This window comes from Siniperca chuatsi, linkage group LG21 (assembly GCF_020085105.1).
Source record: "Siniperca chuatsi isolate FFG_IHB_CAS linkage group LG21, ASM2008510v1, whole genome shotgun sequence".
Lineage (NCBI taxonomy): Eukaryota > Metazoa > Chordata > Actinopteri > Centrarchiformes > Sinipercidae > Siniperca > Siniperca chuatsi.
In genome coordinates, this window is record NC_058062.1 from 16,716,083 (window position 1) to 16,734,303 (window position 18,221).

The window sequence follows — 18,221 nt, forward strand, 5'->3', positions numbered from 1 at the left end:
GACACATACATAAATATATGCCAACATGAAAATACTACAGCAGAACTTGTACGTATCGTGATGCAGTGAGGGTGCAGACATTTACACTGCTACACTGGTTGTCAATTATGTAAGCTTGAGTGATGGACATTTTTCATTTTCAGCATCTGTAACCCTATTACTCGCACTCAGTCTTGAGCATCCAGATGAGAAATAACATCAGTGTAAGGGTTCATGTTATCAGGCCCAACAAACAAAGCCACCCTTGTCGTGGTCAGCGAGAGCCGTTTGTTAGTGTTGTGTCTGTTCAATTGTATTTCCTCTTGATCAGTTGAGATAATTCTATTTAACCGACATCAAGTTACAGTAGAGCTTGTCGTTAACATACTAACCTACATGGAGGCCGAAAGTGTGACTTAACATTCATCTGAATGAGACGTGGATATGCATCGACATTAAACACTCACTGTAGAAGAGACAGAGACTTAAGATGGAAACGCTGTCTTACAGTTTTAGAGAACTGGTCTCTCACAGTGCTTGAACAGATTGAATGTATTTGTTGTTAATCTTAAGAACATGGGGGAAAAACATTCATTTTGTGTCCTAAAATACAATTCGGTAATGAGATTCAGTTGAATTAGACAGCTGGATGACATGCAGAGCTTGTATTTCAGGCAGTGGAATGATTTTGCCTCCCATGGTTTTTAAAAGTAGTAAAGGAGTAAATGAGCCATATACAACACAACATAAGAGACTTTGAAGATCGTGAGAGTGTAACTTATATTTGAATTTTGTCTGGCATGAATAAATCTATACATGTTTTACTTAGCTTATCCTTATTTTTTATATTTCATTTTATTTATTTGTGTGTGTGTGTGTTATTGGATGGATTCCCAGTTCATTTAATTCTTTGAAAAAATATGCAATGCCTTAATAAATAAACATAATAGATGCACAATGTGAGTTTTACAGCTGGACATGATAAAATAAACATCTGTGAGATATAATGCATTTCAGTGCAGTGGTGGACAAAATAACAAAAACACCTTATACTGTTTCTTTTGGACAGGATTGTAATCTATTTGAAAAGTTTTCATGTTGTTTCCAACTCTTGAAAAGGGTTGGAAACAAGGTTGCCAGCCTCATTCTTCTCCCTTCTAGGATGGCTCTCTTTGGCCAAAAATATTTTGGGAATTTGTAATTGTACACCCTAAATCCAGCAACAGGGAGACAGGTGAAAACGAAGTACAGGTTCAAGATGGCTGAAGAGTTTGCAGGAAGAGTTGGTACTGATGAAAGAGAGGCATGACTGAAATGAGGTTTTCCATAGCTAAATGTGAGGATAATGTCCTACACGGACTGTGAGAGAAGCTTAATGTTTAAACGTTGGAGTGAAAGCGAAACTGATCGAAGCATAGCAGAATCAGAAGCAGCTGATTAATTTAAAAAAAGGGGCCAAACAAGACGCTGGGAGCACACAGATTTAGGAATAAAGACAGAAGTGAAGAAAATGGAAACAACAGGAAGGAGCTTTAATAGGGGTCACGACAGTAACACAGAGATCAGTGGTGCATTAGTGCCTTGGGCAGAGATAGAAAAGAAGAGACAGAGGAAGAGCAATTTGAGGAGTGTAAATCCCAGGAGAGAGACGGAGGGATGGAAAGGACGAGAAGATGATGGACACACACTGGTACACACAGACACACACACATCCCATAATTAGCATGCTAACAGGCATTTAAATGTCCCGCACAAAGGCTCACTGTTGAACCTCGGTTGCTCACTTCGGAGACAATGCACAATAGGAGTCAGTGGAAGCCCCCAAATCACCCTAATAGCCGATGTGGCCCAGCATGGCTTCTCCTATTTTACCATTCCACCGATCACACTCATTCACTCACTCACTGACTGGCTAATGAAAAGCTGATAGCCTCGAGGCCTGCGGTTACTGAGCAGCTTGCCCCTTCCTCCTCATTTCCCTCTTTTCATCTTTTCCTTCTCAGACAGAGGTTCAGAGGTCCAATGTGTGGGCTCTTTGCTGCTGTCAGGGTTCTCGTGCATGGGAACAGTGACAGACTGACAGACAGAGATGGAGGATATGTAATTAAAGGAAGATCACGACAGGACAACCATGAGAGGTGAAAGGGGAAGTCTCTTATTAGTCTGACACAGGCTGATTTTAACTTAATTAAAATCTGGACAGAAATGATAGGATAGGAACATGTAATCACTTTGAAAATGGAAATACTTTACATATTGATGTAAGGAAAGTACCCCCTAGCAAATAGCTGTGAGTGCTTTCTGCCAAAATGCAGACCTGATATCCTTAGTGTCAGAGATCAGGACATGCAGTGAGCTGTTTCCTGACAAGCTGCTCTGTATGTTGCTGCATATTCTCTAAAGCACATTTCATAGAAGCTGATGGTGTGTCAACACTGCAATGAGCATTAGCCTCACTGAACCCCCTGTCAAATTCCTCAGTAGTACAACCAGCCACTGTACAACCAGTGTACTTTATGGACTCTTTATTTCAAGTAACACCCTAGATTTGCAATCTAATTTCTGCACAAGAGTGGCCAACTTCCCCTGACAGATACTTATCCACCTGCCAACAAGTCCAGTGTTAGGAGGTTTGAGGTGTCTTCAGTCTCTCTCTCAGATTCCTCTTCTTCTTCTGCTAAAAGTAGCTCAAAAACTGAGAGAGAGAGAAACTGTAAGACCACAACACCTTAACCCTGCAGATATGTCTAAAATCTCGGCTGCCTATCACAGAACAAAATTTAAACCAATCAGATGGATAGTACTCTACAATAAAAAACATCTTTTTCAGTCAATCACTTCTGAACGCAAGTTAAAACCAAAAGATTTTTTCCATAGATTTCTTCGGTAAAGCCAAATCATATCCACATACTGTAGTTTATCTGTTTATCTGAAAAACTAATTTTTTCAAGACTGTTGACTGAGTCTTGCTGATAATGTCTCCACATCTGGACACACCTGGCTATATGCTGTCAAAAGATTGTTGGTGCGCCACAGCATTTGGCTGTCCTGAACCAGTTAGTTTTGACACTCGGCCCTCTTCATCAACAGACCGAGAGGTGACTGTTCTACAGTGTGTACAATTTCAAGAAATTCTGACTTCATTACTCAAACCTGTTAGTGCTGCATATTGGACAACTTGGCATCTCCTGTTTGTTTGTATGTGTTAGAGCCATTCAAGAACAAATGTCTGACAATTGGCCAGCAGGGGGCACTGGCCTCTACTGCATGAATAGTTTGCTAAATTCATTTTGCAGACCTTGGTGCCCAATTCATCATAAAGTCATCAGATCTGGCCAGTTTGGAAGCCTGACTAAAGTCCAGAAACAATGTGTTATATGTCCCGGGCATTGACACTTTCCTGTATGAAGTATTATATGAGTCACCAGTCCAATCAGAAATTAAGTTTGTAATCTACAGTCTCTCTCCACTAGTTGAGGATCATATTTATGTCCCATTTGTAGGAAAGAACTGAATTTGTACAGGTTTTTTAGGCAAACCCCCCCAACTACCTTCTGTCCAGATCAGATCATTTATTACTTCCTCTTGACCAACACTACCACGCAAGCACTTGTTAAACAAACTGAGTTGAAATAAGTAAAGGTGTCAGTCTGAACTTGGCCAGCTGTTGTACAAATTTCTGCATGTGTGTATCTGTGGCTGTGCTGCAGAAAATCATCTAGAAACGCTCCATTAATTTAGTTTGAATAGGAAAGTCATGTGACAGCGCACCCAGTGGCTTCTTCCAGGATTGGGATGCTTACAAAAACCTTAAATATCATAGAATGGGAATAGCAGCACCTCACCAAGTGTGACAATTTATATACAAAATACTATTTTTCTAAAACCACACTTAATGTGTTTCGACATGATGCGTTTGTCAGAAGCTTGAGTAGTGTAGACCTGCTCTTCTATATATAAATGATGATCTGATAATTGGCACCAGGTCTGCTGTGGTGGACATCACAAAATCTTAAAAAGCATAAAAGACTGAAAGACAGACAGTGTTCAAAGTTTATCTCAGAGGTCTTGTGTTGTCTGATATATATTATTTATATATATGTTATAATGCAGTCATCAGATTAGTTCCACATTCTGTATAATTTCATGAACACCTCAAGTGCATCCATTCACAGTATCTACTCATTTTCCTCTGGCTCTCTTCTGTCAGATGATCCATCACAGCAAGAAACAGAAGACTGTGAATCATTGCACACTTTAGAGCTCTTTAAACATTCAGTGTCACTCACATTATAATTTGTGGCACTGAAAGCTTTGAAACATGTGATATGCACAGTAGTCTTTAGTTCTGTAATGCATTTCCCGTGCTTGTGATTAATTAAGTATTTGATGCACCTGGAAAAATTTTAGAAATACTGCTGTAAATCTAAAGGTCTGTCCTCTGTGCATCATTGCCAACTTGATATCAAAAGAGGCTCTTGACTTGATGTAATAGATACAGTATGTTCAAATTTCAACCACTTTAAAAACTATATATCAGATCAGTGCAACTTCAGCCGTATGCAGTATTTGTTGAGAATTCAAAAGGGCTGGTCATCTGCAGGATCATCTACTTGTGAAGTGACGTGATGATGTCTTGAGCCCCATTACGTTGTCTCTTGTGAGATGCCACACCCACTGCAATGTAAGAAGTCAGCCCTTCATCCTCACACTGCCAGCCTTTCCAGAAAATTCTCTATGTTCATAGCAGTCCTACAACACAACTTTTGTTGTTTAGGTTAGGGTTAGAAAATCATCTTATTGTCTTTTTCTCAAAACATTCTTGAATTTAGATTTCCTGATCCAGGTTTGAGCTTCTCGGCTGCTTCTACAGTAAACCACTAGAGGGAACACACGCTTCAGTGTTTTCTGCTGAAACCCTTTCTATGATAGAAATGGCTGCAGAGGCATCTAGTGGCTCGGGAGCTTCAACACTCATAGCTGCATTAGAAAAAGAGATAGCTTCCCTGCGGAGTGGCATTTTATGAATCTTTTATCAGGATGAAGTTTCGAAAAGGAGAAACAACCAAAATTATATAAATATTTATTTGCAACATCAAAAGGTATGCAAGGAAGAATAAAGTGCTTTGTACTTGAGATTTTTTCTTTTCAGCTTATTTCAATTAGTTCAATAGGTTGCTTAGTGCATATTTATCTCCAAGCAGGGGTTGGAAAATCATTAGATTTATACAAAGCAGAAGCAAAGGAAACAAAATACTTTGTCTGTTACACAAAATGGCATTTACAGATGTTGTATTCTTGTATTCAAGTTGGCTTCCCTTCTGCATTTATGTTGAAATATGAACTAGTTATACAATTCAAAACACTACAGAAAGACTTTAATACACTGCCAGTCAAAACTTTTGAACAATGTATTTTTTACCTATAAGTGTTTTATGACTTTTTATTTCATTGGAATTAATTCAGTGAGTCACCAGAAAACATACTGCACTGTATATTTGTTACTTTTCATACTAACACTGTCTACGTGTTTCAACACCTGCATGCAATAAAGCACTAATTAGAAGTGCCAATTATGATCTGAGAGAGCCCACCAACAGGTCATTTTCACAGCAGGAAAAGCACAGGTGGAACTAATGACATTAATGATGGCTCAGTTCCATTTAGGTGTCCCAGTAAAACATTTACCAGTGAGCCAGTATTCAGGAGCTTTAAAAATAAACATTCAAGTGTTTGGAGCACTGAAGACACTCAGTAAAAAGACATCGCTAAGAAACCTTAATGTGTCTTTGAAGAGTTAAACATCTGGAAACTGGCCAGAATTCTGATTAAAATGTTCTGGCAGTCCTGCTGTACTGTGAAAAACATAGTATCTAGACATCAAATGTAAAACAAATATATAGTATAGTACACACTCATACAGTACAGTACAGCTGCCTGTTACAGGAGCCTAATTATCTAGGTTACTTACAAGTTACATATACATATACGTATAGCAGTTATTTATAACACATTAATGAATATATTGCTTTAGAATAATCTCTAAATGCAATATGATATTTTTCTTTTGGCTGGCAGTGTATGTTTGTCAATAAAACGGTTACATGTGATTAATATGTTCCAGGATATTGTGTAAGTTTGCAATGAAAATTTAGACAATATAAATTTTGAAATCTAACACTACTGAATGCTCGTTGCTCAGACGCACATAATCTCAGTTTCTCTCTCACACACAGCCATGTTGATACAAAAACACACGCCTGCTTAAGCAATATAACCAGCAAAAACTAATTCACAAATGAAAAAAAAAACAATAAAAGTCTTTCAAGAATGAGAGTTGCAGTATTGTCAGAACCAAAGGTGACAGGGAAAAAAAAATATTCATTTTACATAAATTACCTAAATGGTCACTGTCCACATCATGGCCAAATGGTATTTAAACATTTGTTGGTTTTTAGTTCGCTTGAAGAACCAGATGGGAGAACTTGGACACATTTGAATAATACAGTAATGTCAGTAAAATTAAGTTTAATTACAGGTATTTCAAAATCAGTTAGATATGTTTTGTCTATGAATGATAGCTTTTAATTTGTGTCATATACCACCTGCTTCTCCCAGTATGCTGAACCTGCTGTTTTGCTGCCCCCGCAAAAAGGAGGACAACTGTTTTTTTAAATGTCATGTATTTTACAACCATCGTAACAACTTACTTTACAGCAATTTACCTTTACATACAGTTAAACTTGACTTTATTCTCACTGTACCAATCCAGTGATTTATTGCACATTTCCAAACACTGTATTACTCAACCTTCATCCCTTTGTTTCCTGCTTTTACAGAGGCTTCACACCTTTCCACGATCAAAGACCATGAGTACACTTAGGGTGCATGCACCCCAGTTTCCAAATCATAAATCAGAGGCGCTCTACTTTCCAACTCCAGACCTTTGGCGAACAACAACAGCACAAACATGAATTAAAGCCACTTCTCAGTATTGTTTGTTATCACTGGCTACAGCCTCCACAAGAAACAAACCAAGAAAAACATTTTGAAGTGATCCATGAAGTGAACAAAAGTTCTTTGCTTTATATTGATTGATGAACACTAATAGATTAATATTAGTTAGACTATTTTTAGTACTTCTAATCTAATAAAAGTCTTTCTTGCTACTAAGTTAAATATAATAATATATTTTGTTTTCAATATATTCTCTTAAAATTCAACTTTGTTTTCAGAAGAAAAAATGTGTTTTTAACATAAGATTTAAAATGCAATGATGTCTTCTTAAATTGCAACAAATCAAGACATTTGTCAAAAGTTATTGTCTTAAGGAATCTTTATCGAATTCAGAAAAATACTCCTTCTGCTACACTTAGTGATTGCACTTGGAATGGTCTTGGTAGTTGGTATACTGCACAGCAAAATCAACAACAGTAGTTTCTCACTACTGTATACTAAAACGCCTAAATAAAGGGAGGTTTTTTTATGTTTTACAGGAAATTATTTAAGAAAATAGGCAGTCTCACAAAAGTGAAAATAGCAGACTTTGCAAGGAACTATTGCAGGCTTGATGACCATTGAAATTCATGAACCACATGGAGATTATCAAGCATAAATCAACCACACTTTGATAAAAAATCTTAGAAATTGACCATGTAAGACTTGAGCTCAGTCCTCTTCAAAAAGGAAGAGAAGAGAATCAAAACTGCTATTGCTTTCATATAATCTCTTGTTTACATTCACAGAAAAAAAGGAAATTCTTAAATAAAGTTAATTTATTTCACTATGCAAAATGTACATATAGCCTAAAACATGACTCAAGTTTCTGGATATTTTTTTCTGCTATTGTGCTTTCCTTTGGTTATGAAATCATAATAAAAGGGAGCCAAAAGCCCATCAGTGCTTTGTCAGAGATTCTTTGTCTGGTCTGGTTGATCATTATGGCTCTTCAAGGAATGCAGTTGCATGGGCCAAAAGGAAATTCAGGAAAACAATTTCTTCTTTTTCTTAATTTCTGATCTCAATAAGAAGAAAAAACAAATATAAATATAAAACAACACTGGCAAGGCAAAGGGGGTTTAAATTTCTGTACATGCAGTCCAAAACATCACAGAGAAATCCCTCTTCAGGTCCAACTCACTGTAGATAAAGTTGAAAGGAATTGTGGGTGAAAAAAGAGGGACAAGTGGCAATCCACTCTCCCTGCACTCTTTAGATCTCTTGCTCACTCTTATAGGTCACTGGATCAAGAGGGATGGCAGTCTGTAGGATGTCAAACTCCATCTGGTTATTGTCCATGTCCAGAACACACATGACGTTGTGACTGCCTGATGTCATGGTGGCAGTGTCCTGGAACATATTTTGGAAGTCTACAGAAACTGAAGTCCTCCTCTCCTCTGCCTTCTCCTTCCCTACAATCTGGGAGGAGTCGAAGATGTCATCATCTTCTTCCCCACAGCTCAATGCTACCTCATTCTCATAACAAAAGGCGCTCAGCGACCTGGGAATCAAGTCTTGTGTGGTTCTACATGCAGAGACAGGAGAAGCGGCAGAAGAAGCCCGGCTTGCAGCCTCGTCAAGCTCTTTGGCGCTAAGGTGGGGCGTTGACGGCACCTCATAGGTCTTGTTGAAGCGAGTGTAGTCTACCTTGTAGCGGTCCCGGTCCTCATAAATCACAGGCTCAAACCTGTGACCCCAGAAGATCTCTCTGGCAAGGTAAGAGCTACGGAACTGGGTGGTCATGGCCGTGGCCTCCACCATCCCCTCCAAGATCACAACAACCTCAAAGTCATCTGTCTCCAGATCAGCTCGGCTTAAAGTATACAAGGGGCTATCTTTATCTATCTCATGGACTATAACCAGCGGGGATACTAGAAACAGCCTGTCTGTGCCTTCATCATAGCCCACATTGAGGTCCATCTGCTCCAAGGGTATAAATTCACCCTCAGCTGTGACATATGAACGTATGAGCTGGGCACGGACATGAGCCTCCACGATGTGGCTCTTCCGCAGGTTGCCCACTCTCCACATGAGGCACAGCTTGCCATCGCGCAGGGCGATGACAGCATTTTTGGAGAACACAAGGGTCTGGTTCCTCTTCTTTGGCCGCGCCATTTTGGCCATGATGGTGCCAATCATGAAAGAGTCAATGATGCAGCCCACAATGGACTGAATAACCACTGTTATCACAGTGACAGGGCACTCCTCGGTAACGCAGCGCCAGCCATAACCAATGGTGGTCTGGGTCTCCATAGAGAACAGGAGTGCCCCAACAAAGCCCTGGACATGAAGTATGCAGGGCATCCTTTGTGCCTGCCCTCCAGCTGTATGTCCAGAAGTGGGTCCATGCAGCCCCCCCACCGCCAGCCCATCACCCTTCACTGAAGGGAGCTCCTCAAAGTCCCCATGTGCCAGGGAGACACTGTAAAAGATAATGCCAAAGAAAAGCCACGAGACCATGAAGCTGGCGCAGAATATAAGCAGCAGGTATCTCCAGCGGATGTCCACGCAGGTGGTGAAGATGTCAGCTAGGTAGCGCTGCCTCTTTTCCTCCATGTTGGTGAATAAAACATTACATTGTCCATTTTTCTTTACAAACCGGCTCCGTACTTGGCTGGAGCCCCTTGTCAGAATCTTCCCGTTGTAGTTGTTCATCCCTCCTTGTCCCCTTGTGCTGTGCACGACAGCAGAGGTTCCCGACCTCCTCCTACTGTCTTCTGTCTCTGTGTCGCAGGCTGAGTGCAGTCGGATGTTGGGGGAACTGTGGCCGTTGTGGAGTCCTAAGCTAGAGATCTTCTGGCGTTCCTCCTCTGGTAAAAAGGCTGACACAATGCTGTACCTGTCAGGCCAACAGAGAGGGGGAGATTAGGATTCAAAAATGTGGTTAAAAAAAACTTGGTAATATTAGATTGACACAAATACATTTAGATAACAGTATGAGATTTAAAAGTTTTCCTGCCAAGTTTAGAAATGAATGTGGTTATGTAAAGTGTGCACTGGGTTAACGCTGATTTACACAGGCAATATTGGCCTTTTTTGACATCTGCCAGCCTCATCTTCCACTGCCGACATGACGGACTTGATCACACCTTCAGAACACATACAAACTGGCGATGAAATAAACAGGAATGTTTATTTGCATATTTCATGTATTTATTTGAATGACCAATTCCTCATTTTAAGGGATAAATTTGTCCCAAACTTACAAAGTGTTTCATTGAAATGTGATTGAGTCAAATGACGATCCAAATGCTGTTTTCAAGGCTCCCATCCTACCATTATTTAAAGTTTTAGGAAACCCTTGAATATTTCTGAATAAAAATGAAGTGTGTAACATTGATTGGTGTTGAAACTGATCAAAATCCATATCATTCAAATTGTAGTGTGCACAATATGAGAAAGAGGCACAAAGAGAAGGAAGACAGCTTATAGAGCCAGTAATCTTATTGATCCTTGTACCATTTAAAGCGCACAAAGACACTGTGCACCCTCTCATAGACAAAAAGAAAGGAAGATAATACCTGACTCATTAGGTTCATTAGGTGAGCAGTATCATAGGAAACAGCGAGCCACACAGTTTAAGGGGAAACTTGTTGGTAAATACAGTGATAAAAGTTATATTTAACTCACAAACACAAGCAATCAACTCACATTGACCAAACTCCTGGTCACCTGAGTGTATCAATCAACCTAACCTGTCTTTCTCCTTTACATGGAGGATTACCAACTGGGAAGGTGAGTTCAGTTTAGCTATGTGAGAAGGATTGCTGTTATCACAGATCACAGGATTATATCTGAGCCAGTGTCAATCAGACAACCCATTTTGAGATGGGCCGACATATATGTTACTTGTATATGTAAATGAATGGAAACATTTTGAAATTTTATGTGAAAACAAAACAGTTGGGACAAAACTGTAAGACAACTATGAGACAATTAAACCCTAACAAGCAGTTAAACAAACCAAAGGCTATATCAGAAATGAGGTGGTACAACATTTAAATACTATGTTAATGTGCCAGGCTATTAATGTATACAATATATTGATGGCCATTATTACAGTAAGACAACCTTCAGTCTTCTTGTTGTCATAACAGGTTATCTGTTGCAGCTGCCTGAAGGCAAGAGCTCTCTGTGTACGATTGGTCAGGACAGTGTAGGACGGCCTTGGCCTTTTTAAGGATCTGCTTGCTGTAAATATCCCTGAGCCGGGCCTGACTCACCCTGACTAGTTCACCAAATTAACAAGCCCAATCTTACTGGCCATGTTAAGACTTCCAGACAAGACAATGTTTCAAAAGGATAAAACTGTTTCTGTAAAGCAGAGTCTTGATAAGGCTATTGAGATGTCCTTTGACACTGTAACTCCTGTACAAATTAAATGGATGAATAGATATAATAAAATAAATATAGACACATCCAAGGATTTCAAATCAGAACCATTGTTTAAAACAGCAGTTTCCAGGATAATTATTATCATTCAAATATGTGCTGTACAATCAAATGTACAGTCAGGGTGGCAAAATAGTGCTACGAATTGACACCCTTATTTCTCATTTCTTTGTCATTTGAAACTCAATCAGATCTTACAGCAAGTTCAGTGACATAATAAGATTCAGGCCTTTATAAAACTCACCACGATCACTTAATAAAATTAAGAATTCATTGCACGATTACAATCCAAGTGGTGTCCTAGACAGAGAGCTGCTTCCAGATTAAATCCCTCACCTGCTGGACCTACTTGTTCCCATGGCACCAGTGATCACTGATATGGGGCCTGGGTGGGAGGCCAGACTCTGTCCTGCTCCCAAAGATCAGGTCTCCACCATGGAAGTGGTGCTTGGTCCACTGCAGTAGAGACAGAGAGAGTAACAGTATCAGCCTGTATCAGTTCATGTAAGATCACGGTAACAAATTACAGCAAGTACACACTTAGCCTCTAAAGTGTTTATTTAACTGAAAAAAGTACAGAGAGTTGTTGATTGTGAATCAGATTGGGGAGGTGCACTTCAATAGATGCAAAACATGATCTTTATTTAACTTTTTTTAAACTTAGTCTGACATTATTTCATCACAATTCATCTCTTCATATATTTAAACATTATACAGTGGGCCTGTGTTTCTAGTCTGGCTTTTGTGTGTTATTTCAGTGAGCCATCTGACCCTGCTCTTGAGAATAGAGTTGTAATGTTGTATGTGAGTGTAAGTGGTGTAATTATAGGTAAAGCAAAGTGTTTGGTTATACACCTCTCCAGCACTCACACAAACACTGTAAACAATACACTCTACTATGATTTATTGAAATCCTATTGTTGACAGCTTTGTTTCTGTCGCTACACCTCACAACATCTAGTGAGGCAAATCTAAAGATTCAGAATCAAAATCAGCATCACATTCAAACTCATTCAGATGTTGTTCACCTTAAGCAATTGAGGTCTTGCTCAGTGACAGCGAGGAGGCAGATGCTGGGGTTCTCATTAGACAATCCAAACCTCAAGATACAAAATTTTCCAGACAAAAACTTCCAGTTGACAAAGACATCCTATTTTTTTTTACCTCCACTCTTGCTAGATTGTTTTCTTTTGCTAATGAGGGTGCTTGTCTATCTGCTTCATCTTATCTGAAAATAAGCTCCTGCACACTGTCAACATTTACATTCAGTTTATTAGCAACAACCTTTTAGGCATTTATATTACAAAGTAAGATTGTATTTACAATAAATTTGGCAGTCTAGCATTACTGTATTTTTTAGCTATGTCTGTTGAAATTACTGGAGATGGATACTGATTCAATTCTAAAGGGTATATCTGCACAATATTTTTGGTGTAACAGCAAGTTGGAGAATTGTTGAGCACTGAGTTCTCAAAGTGCCATACAGTTAGCTATGTGACACATTTTAATCATGTGAGTTTATTTATGTAAATGTCATTTGTAGATAAAATCCATGGTGAGTTCACTTGTACCGTAACTAATAGTAATGTAATTGTCAAAAACTCAGCCATCAAAACCACTTTAAAAAATATGTATTCCCATATATGAGCTACATTTGCTGCCTGTCAAAAAGTTCACTGGAGCTTATAGTCACAGATGAACGTAAGGTTTTAATTGAATTGATCTACCACATTGTCTTACTTTCATTTTTATGGAAAACATTCAAACCAGATGCAGGTTAGGTTCTTTATGGTTTAAAATTTGGGCTGGTATAGAAAAAATGACACATCTGGCACCTTAATAGGCCTAGTAAGCTGCAAAAAAAATTTGTTCAAAAGATAATTTGATCCCTGTCTGACTACAGCTTCCCCACAGTGTAACAGCACAAAACTGCTTTTCTGTGACAAAGTAGAGTCTATTTTCTCCAGGACAATCTTGAGTCTTATATGACATGAGCACAGCTAAAGGGGTTTTTTCTGATTACATAAAACTGTCCGTCCAGAAATACAAAGAAAATCCTGTCACATAATCTTTCCGTCATAATACCTGTGATACAAAGTAGATAGTAAATCCAAGATGAAGGTTATATTAGTAGCTGTGTTTTTTTACATTTTCTGCATATATAAAATGCAGAGGATTTCTGTGTTACAGTTGTGTAGTCATTTGCTTATTTGCAACAGGTTTTCTGATAAATCTCCTTCCAGATGTCAGTCTTGGTCAAGCCAAACCAGCTCCCAGGGACAACCTTGGCCATTAACATGGTTTAGTATTAGGTGTACTTGTCTGTTTCTTCAAAACATAAACTTCCGTTTTTCCTCATGCAGGTTGCCTTCAAATCACTGCTCTAAAACATTTCCTGCAAAACATCTCACAGTAACTGAATGTGGCAAGAATACAATCTGACTTCTGATAAAAAGATCATGGAGTCACTGACGTTGCATTTCATTATCATTTTAAATGTATTAATTTACAATAATTGCACATAATGAAGAGGAGATGATCTATATATCATTGTTTCTCTGCAGTGACACTCGCACAGGCATATCTGTATCTATGTGTGTGTATACTGTAGGTGAGGATTACATTTGTATGTGTTGTATGTGGTCTGTCTCCATACAGATGTCCTTGGCTTCCAACCAACAACACAGCTGTGAAAAAGGTTCTTCCACCTCCGAGCCGTATCTATAAAAGGAAGATGCAACCAGCCAACAATCCATCATCAGCGGTGTCTCCCTTTTGGTGCAAAGATTTTATAACCTCTAATGAACCGGGAGGCCGGGAGAGGCAGAGCACTGTACCGACGTGTTACAGCAGAGATGAGACACACACAATACAAACTAGTTAATGGTAACCAGGTAAAACTGGGGACTTTCACTGAAGCCAGTTTCCATAGGAACACGTTTCCTGTGGCATTTGGGGGATGGATAGAAGTGGAGAGAGTCACCAGAGACACGGTGGTGTATACAGTATTAAGTGCTCTCATAACATGAGTCAGAGAGGGAGGGAGAGATGGGATGAGAGAAAGGGCGTAAGGGCAACAATGCAACATCTACATTTGATTTTAAGTAGATTCTAAATAAGGTGTCAGAGTTGACTCTTAGTGGAGACTTCTCTGATCCATATTACTGAGTGGGAACATAAATCAGGAAGACTTGGGTCAAAAAGCATTTTCAAAAAGCTTTTATGTTTTGCTTATTTACCAAATGATTTGCCCTAAGGGCACTGAGCAAAAGGATTTCATTAATTACAGAAACATATTTAAACAAATCACAGATTTTTACACAGTTTACATTTCTCTAATCTTTATTTTTGGTTGTTAATCTAGTCCAGATTTTATTTTTGATTTAGGGTTTGGCGATGTAGGGAGAATTATAAAATAATAGATGAAGAAAGTATGTTGAGACATACAGCAATGTTTCTCTGCAAATTAGTACTGAAGTAATTTGTCAATCAATTTCTTATTTTCTTGACAAAAAAATTAATCAACCACAATCTTGAGAGTCAATTAATCATTTAAGTGACTTATCAAAAGTGCCAAGTTTTTACTGCTTACAGCTTCTCAAATGTAAGGATTTGTTTCTTTTCTCTGTTTTTTTTATTAAGGTCAATTGAATGTTTATGATTATGGACAGTTGGTGGGACTTTTTTCACATGTTTCTGTCATTTTATAGACTAAACAATGTTTCTGTTGATTAATTGAAGTAATTGTCAGAGTAATTGATATGAAAATAATTGTTAGTTGCAGCTCTACTGTGTCTGTGTAAGAAATGTGCATGTACCACGTTTGCGCATGTCCTGTCTTTGCTACGATATTATACGTACAGTAAAGTTTTACAGTGTACATACTGTACACTTGTGTAGAACTTTCCAGTGTTGTGGAAGTCTTTTACGGTATCTCTGCATCACTAACTCCTCCCTAATCTCATAAATCACAGATTAATAGCCAGTCATAATCTCTCACACTGAAATAAGAAATGTAGAGTCGTTCTGTCCTGAACGACTTCCTGGAGATTTCCTGACTGTTAATCCCAAAAGAAGCACAGAGAGAAAGACAAAAAGAAGCAGGTCGATTGGAGGGAGTGGGATTAAGATGCAGAAGAGTCAACTTCCCCGAAAGCCTTTGGTAATCACCCCTGATGAGATACACTATTACATCTGCCACAAAAAGAAATTTTACATCCAGTGTGAATACCAGAGCTTTATGCCCAGACATGGCCTGGCAGATATGACATAGTGGAGCAATTATACAAAGTGGTCTGAGTCATTTTTCATTATATGCTTGTAGCATAACTGGTCATTGAAAAGAGGAAAATAGCCTTACTGTCTATAAAAGGTTTAATTTCCAGATGCATTCAAAGGCACATTACGTAGCCTCTGTTTTCTGCCAAAAAAGCTGATTGTTTAAAACTAAAGCACAGAATAACCTTGTTGCATAAATTTAGTCCACTAAGAGAAGCACATATTTGCTAAACATTAGTGATGTGATTTATCCCATTTCAGCACCTGCTGAGTCCGTCTCACTAAAGTGATTCATGCTACAGGCCTCTGTGTTGGGATACTGGGACTGTAAATGACTGGTTTGAGTCATTCCACTGAGCAGGTTGACTTCACTTCCTTCTTTTTTTCCTTTGTAAAACTATCTTCTACTATGTAAAATTGAATCAATACATACCCTGGTTTCACCCCTGCTTGTCACGAGTCAACCCACAGAGAAACAGTCAGCCAGTGCAAAGAATTATTCCCACGCTACCATCACATCCCAGACAACCTCCATGTTGGCTTCATTTCAGATTATTTTTTTCCATAATGTCCAGTTTTAATCTTTGCAAAACATATTATATTTACCAGTTCATGTGATAGATCAGTTGGAAATACAAACTGACCACATGATGATTTTGTGATATGTCCAGCTGTAAATGGTCCACTTTTAAAAGTAAACATCTGTGACACTTAAGCTAAATTAGCGAACATTAACATTTATTTGCATTTTATTTTAAGGTGAAAGACTTTAGTTACTTTCCTCCTCAGGAATTTCGGTCTCGGTTCCATCTGCAGGCCTGGACATGACCCTGAATGTTTGTTTACAGACAGAGAAAGGCCGCCACAATTACAGCTTATCATCAGCAGCCCACTGTGTCTTTATTGTGTCTTCAATTGGTTAGCCAACATCATAGTCAATTTTATTAATTTTATATATAGCCCAATAGGTTTACAGTATAGCTACTGGTTTTTCAAAGTATTACTGGCCAGTTTTTGGGATCAAATATCTCATTGTAAGTATTTATTTATCTTAACAGTCCTGTTCCTGAGTGGTCCTGAAAAGGCCATTAGGGCTGTCTGAAAAAGATTATGTCACAGTGACATAATCAAGGCATAATCAAAAACATTCCCCTCAACAATGAAATTGTTCTTTATTCAAACTAAAAAGATCACTTTATAGCCAGGTTCCCCTGTGATAGACATAGACAGCCGTATAAGATGTTTTGCTTTTGTTTGTGATTTGAAGGTTTTATTGCAAACGTGTTTTGCATCATTATGCAAACTTTTTTCATTTTTGTGATTATTAAGCCACAAGTCAATCATTTATATGATCTGTGTTCCTTCTCTTCTTTTACTCTTCTCAGGTACCAGGTATTGTGAGGCCTTTCCTCCCCCTTCTAAAGGTTGATGACATTAATTTGAAGTTGATCAACAGGTGCACAACAACTTTGAGCCTAACTAGTGCCATAGAGATTTACAGTACATGACGGAGAAGTATGGCTGTTCACTTGATCATACGCGACACAGCAGCTTTTGTCTGTCTGACGCAGTGCTCATTTTGCTGTGATAGAGCGTCCTGTCTGAAGGTAAAACTGGAAGTGCTCTTAATGTCTGTCACCTGGAGTGCAAAGTTGTGAAATGAATTTATCCAGCAAATAAAAAACTGAATCCATCAAGTTATTATTGTGTACATCTCGTGATACTGAAATACTATTTATAAATTGAACATAACTGATACTCACACTGCAACTTAGTTGTTGTTTTCTGTCACTTAGTTGTAATTTGAATTCCTTGTGTACCACCACTTCACCTCTCAAAATCCCACGTTCACTGTCCAGGGCAAAGGTCCCACATTCTTAGATTCATGTAGTCTGTGATCCTTTATTTTATTCTTCCTCTCTTTTAGCTTCTTCTTTTAGTTTCTTCTTCATCACTTATTCATTCTGTTATCCCTGTTGTTTCTCTCTTTTAATCCGTTATTGTCCTCCGCTGCCTCCTTCGCTGACTATAATCCTGTGTGTGCGCGCTCTCCTGTGCGTACTCATACACCCTGGGCTGAAAATGCTGTGTCAATCTCCCCTCTGCAGAGCATGGGTTTGGAAGGGAGGGAGGGTGAGAGGGATGGATGGGGGAGGAGAGGAGAGGAGAAATGGAGAAAAGAAAGGCAAAGAGAGAAAAGGAGAGGAGATGAGACTACAGTGGGGCTGCCACTTTTTTGTGCACTCTAAGCATGTGTAGGTGTTGAATAATGCCTGATGTGCCCATGTAAGCGAGCGAGAACTCGTTTGAGTCATGATTTCTAGGCTAACTCTCCTCGAGGAACAACAGAGATGATACTGTAATAGGTGGGAGACGAAGAAAATATGGGGGCTTGGAAATCAAGTGGTTGAGCTGCCATCATAGTTTAAAACTGTGCATCACCACGATGCTTACAATAACATAGGCCTATTACTGTAAACTGGCCTGTAAACATAATCCCTTTACATTTACTCCCTCACAGCTGTGGATGGTTTCCATCCCCTTATCGCTGGTGCTGCAGTGAGCTGGCTGTC

At 38.9% G+C, this 18,221-nt stretch overlaps 1 protein-coding gene across 1 annotated transcript; it reads right to left on the reverse strand.

The window, feature by feature from the left end:
* Positions 1–5,049: 5,049 nt before the first annotated feature.
* Positions 5,050–17,788, reverse strand: LOC122868608 (ATP-sensitive inward rectifier potassium channel 12-like). The gene is made up of 3 exons (XM_044180732.1): positions 17,412–17,788; positions 11,707–11,826; positions 5,050–9,817 (listed from the first exon to the last, which is right to left on the reverse strand). The coding sequence occupies exons 2-3, from the start codon at positions 11,727–11,729 to the stop codon at positions 8,191–8,193; spliced, it is 1,650 nt and encodes a 549-aa protein (XP_044036667.1). The 5' UTR covers positions 11,730–11,826; positions 17,412–17,788; the 3' UTR covers positions 5,050–8,190.
* Between the last annotated feature and the right edge of the window lie 433 nt (positions 17,789–18,221).

Excerpts from the sequence above, each read along its gene's own strand:
- LOC122868608 (XM_044180732.1), bottom strand. The coding sequence starts at position 11,729 with ATGGGAACAAGTAGGTCCAGCAG. Across the intron at positions 9,818-11,706 it reads GGAACAAGTAGGTCCAGCAG|GTACAGCATTGTGTCAGCCT; the intron begins GTGAGGGATTTA and ends TTGGCCTGACAG.